Genomic DNA, 16,875 nt, shown 5'->3' on the forward strand with positions numbered 1-16,875 from the left:
GACACCAGCCCAGCTTCATATGTTACTCACCTGGCCCCAGAGGGCATTTGTGTTTGACAGCTCATTCTGTCCCCTAAACCTGATACAGAAAGTGGTTTTATAAAAACACAAGTGCTCTGGCTGAAGTGAGAGTTGGTTGTGGGAAAGTGTGGCCTTAAGCTTTTGTCCTTCTGTGCAGACTTGGACATGGCCACAGCAGCTTGGTGGGCTGAGTGGAGGAGGGGGACCCCTTTATCCTACTGCAGCTTGCCTCTGTCCTGCATGATATACACCAGGACCCACCCCTCCCCTGTCCCCAGAAGGCCCTCTGACTGGGACCGAGTAGGGTGGGGCAGGTGCCCCTGTGTGAAAATCTCCACTGCTCGCCAGAGAAAACCTAGGCATCTTTCATCCTTCCCCTAAGATACCCACCTCCCTGCTTCTGCAGAGACCTGGGTAGATAATACATTCATAGGTTCCAAACACAGCAGTGAAAAATTGCTGTCCCTCCCCTGTTCCCAGGTTCCCAATTCTCCCCAGAGACAACCATTGTTGCCAGTTTATTTTGTTCCCATCTAGACATTTTATACATAAACAAGTACACATCCTACCTTTTCTGAAAAAATGGTAGTTTTCTATACGCACTGCCACTGTTCTCACCTTAAGAGCAGACAGGCCTAAGTTTAAGCACAGTCACTTTCTAGTTTGGTGACTTGTGAGCCTCCCTGAACCTCAGTTTCCTCCTCTAAAATGACACGAATAATAGCAGGACACCTCATAGGTTGTTGAAGGGTCATGGGAGAGCACCCGTGTAAAGCTGTCAGTGCTGGGCCTAGCACTGAGTGGCTCTGTGGTTGGTTATGTGTCCAGAGGCAGCCAGGCTCAGCTTCCCGGCTTCAGAGGTACCGACTGAGAACGATGCCATGGGTCGGGCCACCTGCTTGGCATTTAGATGGCAGAGAGAACGTCAGTATCAGTGAACGCTTTACTATATGCCGGGTACTTGCTGAGGGCTTTATGAACATTGTGGTATTTCAGGGTTATTTCATGGTATTACACCGTTGAAGTTGGGTTGAATAATTCTTCTGTAGAGTGTTTACATCATAACATGTTTAGCAGGATCACAACCTCTACCCACTGGGTGCCAGTAGAATTCTTCCCTGCCAGCTGTGACAACCAAAAATGTCTCCAGACTTTGCCAGATGTTCCCGGGGAAGGAAGGGGGACAAAACCACCCTCCCTCGGGTTAGAACCACACCTTATTTCATTCTCCAGTAACCACAATAACCCCTGGTGGTAAGTACTGTTATTGTCCCATATTAGAGGAAAGGAAACTTGAAGAACAGAGAGGTTGGGTGACATACACAAGAACACACAGCTAGTAAGTCAGTGCTGGGATTCACACTCAAGGAGTCACTGCAGAACTCCTGTTCCTACCCATTATGTAAGAGTTCCTCTTATCTTGCAGGAATGTTGTCTAGAATTATAGAAAGCCCTTCCCAGAAATCTGCTTTACAACTAATCTTAGTACGTGTTATTTTTACGTCTGCTAGAAAATCCTCAAAACACCTCTGTGAGATATCTGAAGTCCCATTTTACAGATGGGGCAACTGAGGTCACTTACTTAGGATCACAAAGCCAGTAAGTCAGAGGTTCTCTGCCCCAGCTGCAGAGAGTCAGCTGGGGCGCTTTTTGAAGGCCCAGGCCTCACCCCAGACAGATGAGAATCTCTGGGCATGGGATCCAGACATTCCTAGCTTTTAAATCTCCCACAGGATTCCAAGGTTGGGAGCCCCTGTGTTAGGCTGAGAAGCCAGGTCACATTTTAATGCCAAATCTTAGTGACCAATGTACCCAGATGCAGACTCCATCTTCTCGGAATATCTCAGCGATCAGAGACCTGGAGGCACCTACCCCTTTCTGCCCCAAGGTAAATTCATGCAACCCATGGGGACCCCTCTTCTCTACCTGAAACCCCTCCTGAGGCTCCCTCGCACCCCGGCCACCCACCACAGGCCCCGGGCTCACGCTGCCAGGCTCTCCTTTATTCTGGGGTGCTCAGGGATGGGGTCCAAGAATAAAGGCGTCCCCAAGGCCAGCAGGGGAGAGGAGCACTGGCCTCCTACTGGTCAGGAATGATCCAGTGCTGGGAGGAGCAAGGTGCCTTCGGAGGGTGCCGAGTGTGTGCCCAAGTCCCCCTTTGCTCTACCAGTGGGAGCTGCACCGGTCCAAGCAGTTGGGTGACTCCGGTTTGAATTCCTCCTGAAGCGCGGGTGTTCTTTCTGCAGGGGCAAGCTGGGTGGGGTGGGCGGGGCTGGTGTCTCCAAGATGCTGTATCAATGCTCTCCCCTCGACCCCACTTATTACCAACACCAGGAGGGGTAGCACTAAACAAGGGCCCACAAGACAGATAGGCAAGTGGAGGCCCAGGGCCCTCCAGGGCGAGCAGACCACCTGACTCCAATCCGATTAAGCCCAGGGTGCAAATGGGAGGATTTGGCAGGACTTCTGCAGGGAAAAGAGTTTTGAAGGGGAGGAAGCAAAAACAACCAGCAGGACTGCGGGAGGCAAGAAACCCACCCTCTCTGGTCAAGCCCCTGAGCCCCTAGGCCAGAGGAGACCCCAGGAGCTACCCAGACCACATCAGAGGGTGGCAGGTGTGCCCGCCTCTCACCTGGCATCAATCTCCTTCTTCCTGTGTCTTCTTGAACGTGGCCAAAGCTTCCGCCAACACGTCGTCAGGATCTAGAATTTTGACCTGGAGGGAAGCAGCAGGGGTTGGTTTGGGGAGCCTGGAAGGCCCAGGCTGCCAGCCTTCGGGGCGCTCCCTGCTTTGGGGGGGTACTGCCAGCCTCCCTGGGGTCGCCCTGACTGAAAACAAAACCGTGTCTGTTTCCTGGCCGGGCTGGGCTTGGACAGGCTGGGGGTGGCTGTGGGTGCTGTTTTGTCTCTCCCTGGGCTGCATGTGGCCCCAGGATCCGGGAGAGCTTCCCACCTCAGGAATGGGGAACTGGGTAGGCTTGGGGGCCTCATCACGGCCACAGTCAATCATTGTGCCACACTTGGCTATGTTGTCGACCCAGAGGCCTTCGAACAGCTGACCATGGTCCAGGTGGAAGAAGCGCCCCCACCCATTCTTCATGCCTCTCTGCCAGTTGCCTTCGTAGCGGTTCCCGTTCTCTGGGGGAAAGAACAGGGAGTCAGGGGTCTTGGCCCACAGAACCAGGCCAGACTACATATACCCGGGCTGGACCCTTGCCACTGCCGGGCCAGACATCATGCCCACCAGAAAGCCATAGAGCCCTGGGGTGTGAGCGACTTCCCGTTTCAGACCTGTTTCACATCTCACCTCCACTACCTCCCGGAACTTAGATGAGCACCATAGTTTCCTAGCTGTAAAAAATATAGCGAATAATACTGACAGGCAATGTTCTTCCTGCACTTACTCTGTGCCTGGTTCCATGCTGTTTCTGACCTCACGTCTCACAAAAACAGTTCTGTGAAGGATGAAGGATTCCATTTTATACATGGAACTTGAAAAGCTCCAGGAATTTGACTGATTTGCACAAGGTCACAGAACTAGGAAGTGGCAGAGGCAGGGTTTCAAACCAAATCCTGTTCATATCAGGAGCCCCGGCTCTTAATCGGGAATCAATTCCACTTCCCACTGGATCTCGGTGGTGGTGGTGTAAAAATAATAATAATAAAGCCAACATGTCTCAGCTCAGACACTTACCAGCCGTGTGACCTTGAGCAAGTCACTGAACCATTTTGTCTCATTTCCTCATTTGTAAAACAGGGACAAGAGTAGCTCCTCACTCATAAAATTATTCTGAAGATTAAATGAGTCCATACACAGACAGGACTTAGAAGAGTATTGGATGAACTCTAGGTCAGAGGTCAGCAAACTTTTTCTGCAAAGGGGCAGATAGTGTTTTCGGCATCGCGGGCCATAGGGTCTCTGCTGCACATGGTCAACTCTGCCATTGCAGCACAAAAGCAGCCCGTGGGGACTTCCCTCGTGGCACAGTGGTTGGGAATCCGCCTGCCAGTGCAGGGGACACGGATTGGAGCCCTGGTCCGGGAGGATCCCACATGCCGCGGAGTGACTAAGCCCGTGCGCCACAACTACTGAGCCTGCGCTCTAGAGCCCACGCGCCCACGTGCCTAGAGCCCGTGCTCCACAACAAGAGAGGCCACCGCAATGAGAAGCCTGTGCACTGCAACAGGGAGTAGCCCCCGCTCGCCGCAGCTGGAGAAAGCCTGCGTGCAGCAACAAGGACCCAACGCAGCCAAAATTAAATTAAAAAAAATAAATTTATATTTAAAAAGACCCAACGCAGCCAAAAATAAAGTTAATAAAATAATTTTTTTTAAAAAAGCAGCCTGTGGACGATACATAACTGAACGAGCACATCTGTGTGCCAATAAAACTTTATTTACAAAACACGTGTTGGGCTGGATTTGGCCAATAGTTTGCTGAGCTCATACAAGGATGTACTGATTCTGAGCACTTACTATTCCGTGTCATGCTAAGCGTTTTAGAAATATAAACCTCATTTAACCTTCACAATAACTCTAGTTAAGCTTTATTTTTTCCTTACTTTACAGTTGAGAAAAATGAAGCAGAGAGAGTGTAAAGAAATTAATTGCCCAAGTTCCCACAACTAGTAAGAGCTTGAGCTAGAATTTGAACCCAGGCTGGCCGGCTCCAGAGTCCAAGCCTTAGAAACGGTGCACTTAGAGCTCCTTCACTGTGCGGGCCACAGAAGGTGCTCACTGAAAGCAAGCTATTACTACTAGGAGATGCACACTGAAATCAGGCACGGAGGCGGATGCACGGGGGATTGAGAATGACAGAGTGGCTACCCTTAACCCTCCCCAGCTGCCCAATGTCTTGGTTTAGTCAAATCTCTTTGGAGGGTCTTCCCTGGTGGCACAGTGGTTAAGAATCCGCCTGCCAGTGCAGGGGACACGGGTTCGAGCCCTGGTCTGGGAAGATCCCACGTGCCATGGAGCCCGTGTGCCACAGCTACTGAGCCTGCGCACCACAACTACTGAAGCCTGCGTGCTTAGAGCCTGTGCTCTGCAAAAGAGAAGCCACTGCAATAAGAAGCCCATGCACTGCAAGTAGACCCTGCTCGCCGCAACCAGAGAAAGCCTGCTCGCAGCAACGAAAACCCAACACAGCCAAAAAAAAAAAAAAAAAAAAAAATCTCTTTGGAAGTTGGAATCTTGAGTTTTCAGGAGACTGGGCTCTGGTTTGTGTCCTCACCAAGAGTACCTACTTACTACATGGCAGGCACTGGGGAAACAGTGGGGAACAAAACAGACACATTCCCAGTCCTTCTGCAGGCTCACAGTCTGGAGGGGCAATGATACTAGCTTTATCGACAGCCTACTACGTGCTAGGCCCTGTTCTAAGCACTTTACACAGACTCCCTCATCTAATCCTCCCCATAGCCCTATGAAGTGGGTACTGCCATTATTCCCATTTTACAGGAGAGGAAACTGAGGCACAGAGATGAAAAGTAGTTCGCCCAAGATTATACACCTAGTTCTAAGAAGGAAAGGAAGCAAGCGCTGAGAAGAATGTGCTTTAGGTGGAACGTACAAATGCAAAGATCTGGGGGAATCTTCTTTTTTTTTTAATATTTATTTATTTGGCTGCACCAGGTCTTAGTTGTGTCACATGGGATCTTTGTTGCTGCCTGCGGGATCTTCCTTGCAGCATGCAGGATGTTTTAGTTGCAGCATGCGGGAATTTTTTTTTTTTTTTTTTAAGTCGTGGCATGTGAACTCTTACTTGCAGCATGTGGGATCTAGTTCCCTGACCAGGGATCAAACCCAGGCCCCCTGCATTGGGAGCGTGGAGTCTTAGCTACTGGACCCCCAGGGAAGTCCCTGTGGGAATCTTCTTTCTATTCCAGGAAGAGGGAACAGCAGTGCAAGGGCCCTGAGGCAGAAAGTGGGAGCAATTGAAAGAAAGTTAGTATGGCCAAAAAGAAGGGAGTCCAGGGGAAGAGGGGAGGTGAAACTGGAGTGGTGAGCAGGGCCAGATCATGCTGGGCCCCACAGACCACAGTCAGGCCTCTGAACGGAGTCTGAGGGCAATAGGGAGCTATGGAAAGGTTGAAAGCAAGGCAGTGACAAGGTCCAATTTATGAAAAGTTGGCTCTGTTTGCTTTGTAGAGAATGGATTAAGTCCTGATACAAATGCGAGCTTCTCAGAACTCTTTCCTCTGCCTGGGAATGTTCTTCCCCAGCGCAATACATATCCCGCTTCCTTTTCCTCCTTCCATTCTCCATTCAAACAACACCTCTTCAGGGAGGCGGTCTCTGACCAGAAGCCAATCTAAACAGCCCTGACCCCAACTCCTTTGTCATTCTCCAACACGTCTTCCTGTTTTCAAGGGCAATTCCTTAGCACTTCCGACCTCAGAACAGACTGCGTAACCTTGAGCAAATGACTTAACCTCTCTGTGCCTTTGTTCATTTGTAAAGTGCGGTGTAAGAGCACCTATCTTATAGGATTGCATTGTGGATTAAATGAGCTCAGGGCTGTATAAGTGTAGGCTATGATTATTACGACCATAAGACAATGTCTTAATTGTTTATATTTATTGTTAGGCTCCCCTTTTAGAGTATAAACTTCCTGAGGGCAAGGACCGGGTCCTGTCATTCAGCTTAACCCAGTCGGGACAGGTCTATGCGGGGACTTGGCCTGATGGGTCGTGGCCATGAGGGGCCCAGAGGAATGTGACTTGAGGGCGTGGCCGGGTGGGCGTGATCCACAGGCCATTTGGGGTGGGGCTAAGCACTCACTCAGGCGTAACATGCCCTCCCCTTCCGGCTTGTCGTTGCACCACTGGCCCTCGTAGATGTCTCCGTTGCCGTAGTACATGCGGCCCCAACCGCTGCGCTGGTTGCCACACCAGTCACCCTCGTAATACTCCTTGGGTCCGAAAAACTGGATCCCATAGCCCTGAAAGCACGAAGGTGTCCTTGTTCACGACGTCCCACACCACTAGGAACTCCCACCATCCTCCCTGGCACCCAAGCCACACACCTGGGCTTCTCCCCTGCTTCCTCCCCCCGCCCTACATCCAAGCTGACGGTCGTGTATCGAAAAATCTCCCAGGCCGTCCATTCTCCTCTATGCCTTCCTGCAGCCCACCATCATTTCATCCCTTCTCACTGGTCTACCTCCTCCACTCTCCCGTTCTTCCCTGACCCCATGCATCTGCCATACAGCTCCTAGGAGATCTTTACGTTGTCTATCCGATCACATTTGCCCCGTCTCCTCAACTCTGATTTGATCCTATTAAAAGTCGCAGATGCCTGACAATCAGATCAAAGCTACGGACTTTCTCCCCAGAAAAATGGACATAATCACTTATCATGCAGCCGCAGAGAATCACCACAAACTCCCCGCAGATCACACCTGAAGAGGTTGGGTTATGCAGCCCAAGTCTACTCTTCAACATCCTCATCCCCTACATAACCTTCAAGGCCTCACTCCCACCCCTGTGGGCAGACACACCTTGCTGTTTATTATATCCTTCCTTTTGGTATTTCCTCTTCTCCTTTTTTACTCCCTAACTCCTTGCATCTTACGGTGTCACCTTCTACAGGAAGCCTGCCCTGAATTCTCAATGAACTGCCTCTGGACTTTCTGTAAAAACCTCTATCCTAGCACCATATTATATGTAAAATATTTATTTTGGGAGCTTTATCCCCACTGGCCAATAAACATTTTGAGAGTAGAGATCATGAAATGCTGGGCTCTACAACTTGCCAGTGGTGTGACCCCAAGCAAGGCACTGCACCTTCTGCGCCTTTCTGAGCTTGTTTCCTCATCAGTAAAACGGGAATAATAATGATGATGATGATGTTGTTTTGTTGATGTGAGAGTTTACAATATATCATGTTCCAGGGTTACGGTAGCTGTTGTTCCATAGCAATACTGTATTATTATCTGTCTCCATGACCTATGGTGAGGATTCAGGTGTTGATGGGTTGGGGGCATGCCTCTGGCTGGTTTCTATCCCTCAAGACCTTCCTCTCTTGGCCAAGGGTGTGGCCTCTGCTTTCTTTCTTGCTCCCACTCTTCCAAACCCCCGCTGCCACCTCTTATCCAGTCCCAACAGAAGGGGGGTTCTCAGAAAGGGATGCCAGGGGAAAAGAAAGCCAGGAAATGAGTGGGGAGGTTGGGAGGAGACTTTGGCCCCTCACAGCCTGGCTGGCTTCTTGTAGCCACAGGGTTTCATGGGCTCCTCCCTGGGCCCTCTCCTCTTGCTTCCTGTTTCCTGGGTTTTGTTCTGAGAAGCCTTGATGTTCCCCCACCCCTTCCTTCTCCCACCCACACAGCAACCCTGTTCTCCTCCCCTAGATCCCCCCACCCTTTTCTCCCAGGCCTCTCTGACTGCTCCCCCCACACACACACACACAGCCTGCTTTCAGCCTGGCCCACACCCCAGGGCATGATGGGAACCACTCACACATTTCTTATCGCCTTTCCACCAGCCTGAGTAGACTCTCCTGTAATTTCCGGTCTCTTGGTCAGAAAGGCTGAGGGTGCCATAGCCATCTCTCTTCCCAAATTTCCAGTCCCCCTCATAGATGGCTCCGTTCTTCCTCCAGACCTGTGTTCCTTTCCCTAGGGACACAAAGATGAACCAACATGGTAGACATGGCCTTTATGGGGCTGGGGATGCCGGGAGGCAGGTGCTGTGTCTGCTGGGCCTCAGGGGCCCCTAGACTGGACAATTCTCAAGAACTGGGTCAGGGTCTGTGCCCGGTCTCCAGACCCCCAACACCCAGGAAAACCCCCCAAAAGTTCTATTTCTACAGCCCTTTGCCCTGAAGCCAAACTGACATAGCAGACCCCAAGTAGAAATCTGCCTCTTCAGTGTTTCAGCTTCGTCTTTTCTTAAATTTTAATTTTTATTTATTTATTTTTGGTTGCATTGGGTCTTCGTTGCTGCGGGCGGGCTTTCTCTAGTTGTGGTGAACGGGGGCTACTCTTCCTTGTGGTGTGCAGGCTTCTCATTGCAGTGGCTTCTCTTGTTGCGGAGCACGGGCTCTAGGCGCGCAGGCTTCAGTACTTGTAGCACACGGGCTCAGTAGTTGTGGTGCGCAGGCTCAGTAGTTGTGGCGCATGGGCTTAGTTGCTCCATGGCATGTGGGATCTTCCTGGACCAGGGCTTAAACCCGTGTCCCCTGCATTGGCAGGTGGATTCTTAACCATTGTGCCACCAGGGAAGTCCCAAGCTTCATCTTTTAATAATACTGAATGGATACACCAGGTGGTCAGGATTTTTAGAAAATGTTCTGCTTATCTCTTCAGTTCTCCTGAACACACATGGAGACCCATCTCCTACTACTCCAACCCCTCTGTGTCCTCCACTCCCATTTTCCATTCTGCCCTCCAACCACTGTGGTTTCCATGCTGTTCTTGGAACCCACCTGTTATGCTTTCGCCTCAGGGCTTTTGTACCTGCTTCTCCTTTAGCCTGGAAAACTCTTCCCTCTATATTTGCTCACTCCCTACCTCCTGCAAGTCTTTGCTGAAATCTCATTTTCTCAACGAGGCCTACCCTGACCATCCCGTTTAAAATTATTCCATATAAGCTTCTTTTAATCCCTTACCCTGTTCTGTTTCTTTCTATATCACTTCTCAGCTCTTAACATAATAGATAATTCACTTATTTATCATTTATTGTCTATTGTCTGTCTCTTCTAGGAGAATGTACGCTCCACAAGAGCACAGACTGGTCTGTTCTGTTCACTGCTCTATATCCAGCACGGAAGAACAGTGTCTGGCATGTTGTAGGTGACCAATATTTGTTGAACAAAGAGATGAATACAATATTTGCGGAGTACCTATGCACGCCAACTCATGTCTTGGTCCTTGGTAGCTCAGGAACAAATCCAACATTGTCCCTGTGAGCTTTTTGATCTAGTGCAAGTAACTTAACTCTCTGGGCCTCAGGTTCCTCGTCTGCAAAATGGGGATAAGAGTATCTCATGGGGTTGTTCTGTTCACTAAATTCATTAATATATGTAGAACACTTAGGACAATGCCTGCAAATAGAAAAGATGATATCAATGATTTTTGCCCTTGAGGTGGGGTCCAGTCACATCGCAGGGGATGAAGGGTTGTTTACATCTGTTCTTCTTCTAGTTTATTTCCTTTGGGGACACAGCCCTCCCTCTCAGTCCTTCAGGTTTGCGTGGGGCTGACTTCTCCTCCTGGCAAGCCTAGCCAATCAGTGTATTCTATCCACCCAGGCCTCTGTGACTGGTTCAGTGAAGGGCATGTGACCAAGTTGGTCCAATGAGACTGTTTGTCTCCCAGATGAAGGCAGAACTTACCAAGGCCTAAGAGGCCCTATACGATTGGCCCTCTTAACCTGCCCCTTTCTCCCCTCCTTCTCTGTGTTCCAGCCCACTGGCTTCCAGTCCGTTCCTTGAACAAGAGGTAATAGTGAAAAACACCCCCCCATCTCTGATTCCACTATCTAGAAGACATGCTCCCCCCTGCCTGGCTAATCATTTGCATCCTCTGGGCTCGGCTCAAACATGTTCTCATGGCTCCTTTCGTGGCTTCTCTCTGGTCCCCTTTACATCCTGATGATACCACTTTTAGCTGTGTGGCCTTGAGTAAGTCACTTCCTCTCTCTGAGCCCCAGTTTCCTCATCTGTAAAATGGAACATTACCTACTGTGCAGGTTGTCAGTGAGACTGGAAGGACCCTGAGTGTTGGGATTCTTCCAGATGCCCGGTATAGGGCCTGGCACAGACTAGGAGCACAATGAGTATTAGTGGAGTGAGTGGTCTGGGTAACCACTGGGGCCACCCTATCCTTGCCCTGAATGACGGCTCTCTTGACTGCTTCCAGCCTGCTTATACTACAGCAACCCACTTCAGCGTGGTCGAAAGGTGAGTCAAGAGAGGGGGCATTGGACCTGGGTTCTCTGACAGATCTGCTTTCTGCAGCCCCAGCCCCATCAGCTCTATGCCTCCAGTGTCTGAGGGGAGGCAGGGCTCACACGGGAGGACTCAGAGGGCCACACCAGCCCACAAGGTCATATCACAGGCAGGGCAGCCAAGTCCAGAGAATGGGAAATGACTTACCCAAAGTCACACAGCTACTCAGTAATAGAGCCAGGCTCAGAACTTCAGGGTCCTGACACCAAGTCCAGGGCTCTGTCCACACCACAGGCTGCCCACAAGGATTGAAACATGCAGGCAGACATCTTTAACCGCACATAGAGCTCCAAGCAGCTGCTTAAACCCTGGCCTTTAAGTCAGTGCTGAGGGTGGGTGTTGTGTTACACACTGGGTGAGGTCAACTTTGGGGGCCTTCTTGGACAAGGAAGCTCTAAGTAGTGATCCCTGCCATGGTCAGCCCTCCGAGAACACTCCAGAAGTTCCCTTCTGCACAGACTCTTGGCTAAATACTTGATAGATGTCATCTCTTAACAGATAGGTATTATTCCCATTTTACAATGGGGAGACTGGGGCTCGGAGTACTGTAGTAGATCTCTCAAGGTCATAGTTACTGGAGCTGAGATTCTGACCAAGCTTTATGGGCTCAAGCACTTAACGCAGGAAGGCAGGAGAGAAGAATGGTTAAGAGCAGAGAATCTGGAATTGCAAGACTGGACTGAGAAGCCATAACACCTCTTTTGAATAAAAACTTATTTTTTTTTTTTCAGGGCTTAGTTTGTATCACAAAGAGCCCCGTACTTCCTGCTAGTTAAACTGAGCCCAGCCCAGTTAAAGTCAGAGCCCCAGCCACTTGGGGTGGGGGGTGGAAGTATAGGGGGTGGGGGGGTAGGGGGTGGGGGATAGCGGGTGTCCTCCCTCGCCCCCTACTGGTTTGAAGGGCTGAATTTGAAGACCAGAATCCCAGTTGCAAGCTGCTTTCTGGGGGCCACCTTTTCCTCCTGCTAGCCAGCCCCATGCTTAGCCCAGGTGTCAGAGGTAGAGAATGAGCTGGTGTCCTGAGAGTCCCAGCTGAGGCTGTGGCTGGTGCCTAAAGACTGCTCTGTCCCCTACTGGCCCCTTTGCTCAGCTGAAGCCAGGGCCGAGTTGGGTTCCAGAACCCCAGCAGGAGGAGGCCCCTGGTTGGTCCACGTCAGCATTCACTCCTCAGAGATACATGTTATATCCCCAGTGAGCTATGCAAGCTGCTTCCTTGGCCCCGGTTGCCCACCATGGCCCAGACCCACCACCTGAGCCCCCGAAGGTCCCCCACTTACCGTGTTTCATGTTATCCTTCCACTTGCCCACATAGTGATCGCCATTGACAGCGAACACCTGGTGCCTCAGTCCGTTCTTCTGGGCCTTCCGGTCCCATGCTTTCCACAGGGGCTCCGACTTTGGCGGGCACTTGGAGATAGGCATGGTGGCTGCTTCTGTGGGCCAGGGTGTGCTGGCAAAGGGTTAGGGACATCAGGGGCTCAGTTTGCCGTAAGTAATGCCGGGATCCTGGGGCTTCCCAGGGAGACACCTGTCTGAGGTCAAGTGGAACGCGTCACGTGTGTTCTGAGTCCCCAGGGCAGATGAGCAGCCCCTGAGGAGTTTTCTTTTGTGCTGGACTGACCCCCCTGGGAGGCTCTCTCTTCCCTTGCCTCTCCAGGGGCCCCTTGGGGCGGGGGATCTGATGGCACAATTGCTTGGGATGGGAACCCAGGGAAACCAACAGGGCAGAGGGGTTTGTGATGACATCAGCAAGAAGCTGCCCCGGGGGAGAGGGTGAAAGTCACGTATTTAATAACCAGTATGACCAACCAGCGTGGATGCGGGCCTGGAGCCCTCAGTCGTGAACACTACAACCCACTCTGGGGAGTTGGGGCCTAGCCAGGCCACTCTGTCTGGGCTGGCAGACAGCCGTGATGACACAGCCCACAGGGGCACCCCCGCTACCGCCACTGGCTCAACACCCAACACTTTAGCCCCCTGGGTCCCGCCCCCTATGCCTGGTGGACGGGATGGTAGAAAAGCCTAGGGGCTGGCTTGGCAGGGGTTTGTGAGCTGTCAGGAGAGCCCCTCAACTGAAGAGACTGCCTCTTGGGAGACCCCCTGTACCGGTTTGCCCGGGACTGAGGGGCTTCCTAGGACATTGGACTTTCAGTGCTAAAGCTGGAACAGTCCCAGGCACACCAGGATGGTTGATCACCCTCTGCCCTCTGCCCTCTGCCTAGGTACTCTTCCTGTCTGCCTGGTTAGGTGTTTTTCATCAGACCAGGGCTCTCCTCTCCACCCTGCCTGGTGGGGTTTGGGTCTCTCCCCAGACTGGGAGCCCCCCGTCTATGCTCTTCATGTCCCCAGTGCAGACATTCATGTCTATGTGTTTCTCTCCAGGGGACTTGTGCAAGGTGACAAAGATGGTCTCCAAATCTGGAGATCTCTGTTTCCCCTCAGCAGGTACCATCTATCCTGCTCCACAGTTGGGAAATACACACACACACACTCAAGCAGTGCTAGCAGCCAAGGATGGGGGTGGAGGAGTGGAGGGATGGGGGAATGAGGGGATGGGGGTGGGGGACTAGAGTGAACTATTTAACCATCAGCAGGCAGAAGTCTTTTTTGTTTTTGTTTTTGTTTGCCTCACCGTGTTGGCCTGCGGAATCTTAGTTCCCCCGCCAGGGATAGAACCCAGGCCCCCTGCAGTGGAAGCACGAAGTCCTAACCACTGGACTGCCAGGGAATTCCCAGGCAGAGGTATTGACCAATGAGAATGACCTCGGGGCTGAGCAGGTTTCAGGAGATCTTGGTGTCCCAAGCATCCACCCACCCAGGACCAGCATCACAGGTGTGCAACCTGAAGAGTTGCACAGGGCCTGGTCCTTAGAGGGGCGTGTACTTGGTCTCGGCTCTGTCGCTGTTTTGAAATTCTTAATACTGTATGAGCTACTGCCTCACATTTTCATTTTGCATTGGGCCCTGCTTATCAAGGAGTTCCCTGTAGGGCCACAGCAGGGGCCTCAGTGATTCTGACTAAGCTGGCCAACTGTACTGGCTAGTACGTATTTTGACAGTCATGCCTAGGAATTGGGAAAGTCACTCCAGGCAAGGAAGACAGCCAGGGTGAAAACTGGGCAGAGGGAAACAGTCTCAGGTCCTAAATTTAATGTTTTTCTTTTTTCTCCCATTTGCATGTATCATGTGTACTATGATTAATCTTTACATTGAAGTTAATTCACTTAAAACATCAATACATTTATCCAAGGAAGATTTTGCAAACATTACTTGAGTCTTAGCTAGACACTGGGGCTTACAGTTGAGATTAGCAAATGTTCAGAAAGGTGTTAATGCCATATTAGCCCCAAACTGACACTTTCTCCTTGGTTTACTCAGAACCGTTAAGAGAACCCAGAATCTAATAACTTTCTTACGATGTCATTGGGTGATACTTAATGCTTCATCAGTGTAACTCAACCTCTGTCCCACACTTTCAGGAACGTAGATGCTACCCTAGAGGAGGTTGTGGTCTTAATACATAGAGCTCCTGATAGGGAAAGAAAGCTTTGGGGAATTCCCTGGCCGTCCAGTGGTTAGGATAGGACAAGGCGTTTTCACTGCCAGGGCGCGAGTTAGATCGTGGCCGCAAGCCACGCTGCGTGGCCACAAAAAAAAAAAAAAGGGGGGGGGAAAGAAGGCTTTGCCACTCGGTGCGCGTACTCTACTCGTGTTGTTTTGATACTGAATAACAATAATTACCACCATGGAAAGTGGAAGGAGCAGGGCCCAGACGGCCGGCGGTCAGTCGCTAGCCCGCGCCTCGTCACACCTACGCCGGCTCACCTGCGCTGTCCTGCGGGGCGGATCCTGCATCTGGAGTTCTGGGCCGAGAGCGGTGGAGTCGCCGCCCGCAGCCTCCAGCCTCAATCGTCCGCAGCGCGCGTTCCGGCGTCCCAAGCCCTGCCAGGGTCCCTATGGCAACGCGGGGCCCCAGCAAAGCCAGCCGGCAGGGCCCGCCCCTTCCTGCGGAGACTGTGAGCTCGGGGCCGCGTGTGGGGAAGGCTGTAGATCCTCCCGCGAAGAGGAAGGACGTCTTCGGGCCTGCGGAGGTCGAGTACTGGCTGGTGTACCGGCCCGGTGGCCAAAGGCTGGTGGGCGAGCCCAGGAGACCTGATATCCGCGGAGCTTGGGCCACGGTGTGCCCCGGGAGGTTACTGCCCTCCCCACCCCCGCTTCTCTCCCGTCCCGGTTTCCCCAGAGCAAATACCACGCCCGATGCTGGCAGGAAAGTGTCAAAGGCTTTTCTGCCTTGTTGCAAAGACAGAGGGACAAAATTAAAGGGAAAGGCAACATTACGCGTGTTCTTTGTTTTGTGATGGTTTATTAGACTCCTCTGAGAATCTGAGGGAAGCTATATTGCCCCTACACACCGGAAGATGCATATGATTTACGTAGACACAAGTCGGCCCAAGTCATTCCTCAGCTCACTTCCCTACAGTGGTTCCCCTTACCACTCAGAGTAAAAGCCACAGTGCCTACAGTGTCTTCAAAGCGCTGCGTCATTTGCCCACCTCCCTCCCCTTTCCTCTCTGAGTTTGTCCCCTACTCTGTGCGCCCAGTCCCACTCTGCTCTAGCCTCACACTTGCTTCCTTGTGGTTCCTGGAAAATGCTAGGCGTGTTCCTGCCTCAGGGCCTTTGCCTCTTCTGTGCCCTCTGCCAGGCCATTCCTTCCTCCAAATAGCGGCCTGGATCAAGCCCTGCCCTCCAGGGCTTTATTCAAATCACCTCAGTACGAGTGTCTGGACCACCCTATTTAAAATTGGAATCTCCGGGCTTCCCTGGTGGCGCAGTGATTGAGAATCCGCCTGCCAATGCAGGAGACACAGGTTCGAGCCCTGGTCCGGGAAGATCCCACATGCCGCGGAGCAACGAAGCCCGTGCGCCACAACTACTGAAGCCTGCATGCCACAACTACTGAGGCCCACGTGCCTAGGGCCCGTGCTCCGCAACATGAGAGGCCACTGCAATGAGAAGGCTGCGCACCGCATCGAAGAGTGGCCACCGCTCACCGCAACTAGTGAAAAGCCCGCGCGCAGCAACGGACACCCAACGCAGCCAAAAATAAATAAATTTATAAAAATATAAATAAATAAATAAAATAAAACTGGAATCTCCATATATACTTTCTGAAACGTTTTCCTCTTTCCCAACCTCATTCCTGTTTCATGTTCTCTGTAGCACTACACACACACACACACACACACACCCCTTATTTATTGTCTGTCTCTTTGAAGCCAAAAAAAAAAAATTTTTTTTTTTGGTTGTGCCAGGCCGTTTGCAGGGATCTTACCTGACCAAGGTAAGGATCATTGAACCCGTGCCCCCTGCAGTGGAGGCGTGGAGCCCTAACCACTGGACCGCCAGGGAATTCCCAGAATATTTGTTAAGGTATAATTTTTGCTCTAGAGTTCCCCTCAGGATCAGGCTGCACTCACTTGGCTTTTTAACTTACTACCCCCTGCCCCCTCGCCCCCCCGCGCCGTCTATTAGCCAGTTTCTACTGGAAGCAGTTCCTTAACAAATCATATAAATATTATATATACATTTTTTCTTTTTTACAAAACTGGAGCCAACTTGTGACCATAGAAGAAACACAACGGACCCAGAGAATGGCACAGCTTTTCCATGATGAGATTCATTCAAGAACATCATCTTAACACCTGGATAGTTTCTTCACCAGTCTCTTGGTGATGGGCATCAGATTTATTGCCTATGTTCCCCATTGTAAATGTTGATCTGATGAATGTCCTTCCGTTTAAATGTGGTTATGCATCGCAGCTTATTTCCTTAGGAAAGATTCCCAGAGACAGAATTGTGGGTCAAAGGGTGTGAGCATTTTTGAACTCTTGATATATGTCACC

The 16,875-nt window shown here is 51.2% G+C and overlaps 1 protein-coding gene across 1 annotated transcript; it reads right to left on the reverse strand.

Annotated features, from left to right (window-relative positions):
- Positions 1–1,532: 1,532 nt before the first annotated feature.
- Positions 1,533–14,926, reverse strand: MORN3 (MORN repeat containing 3). Its single transcript, XM_079942470.1, has 7 exons — positions 14,797–14,926; positions 12,249–12,503; positions 8,481–8,638; positions 6,805–6,964; positions 2,975–3,159; positions 2,654–2,737; positions 1,533–2,274 (listed from the first exon to the last, which is right to left on the reverse strand). The coding sequence occupies exons 2-6, from the start codon at positions 12,391–12,393 to the stop codon at positions 2,660–2,662; spliced, it is 726 nt and encodes a 241-aa protein (XP_079798596.1). The 5' UTR covers positions 12,394–12,503; positions 14,797–14,926; the 3' UTR covers positions 1,533–2,274; positions 2,654–2,659.
- Between the last annotated feature and the right edge of the window lie 1,949 nt (positions 14,927–16,875).

The sequence above is a fragment of the Stenella coeruleoalba genome (assembly GCF_951394435.1).
Source record: "Stenella coeruleoalba genome assembly, chromosome: 14".
Lineage (NCBI taxonomy): Eukaryota > Metazoa > Chordata > Mammalia > Artiodactyla > Delphinidae > Stenella > Stenella coeruleoalba.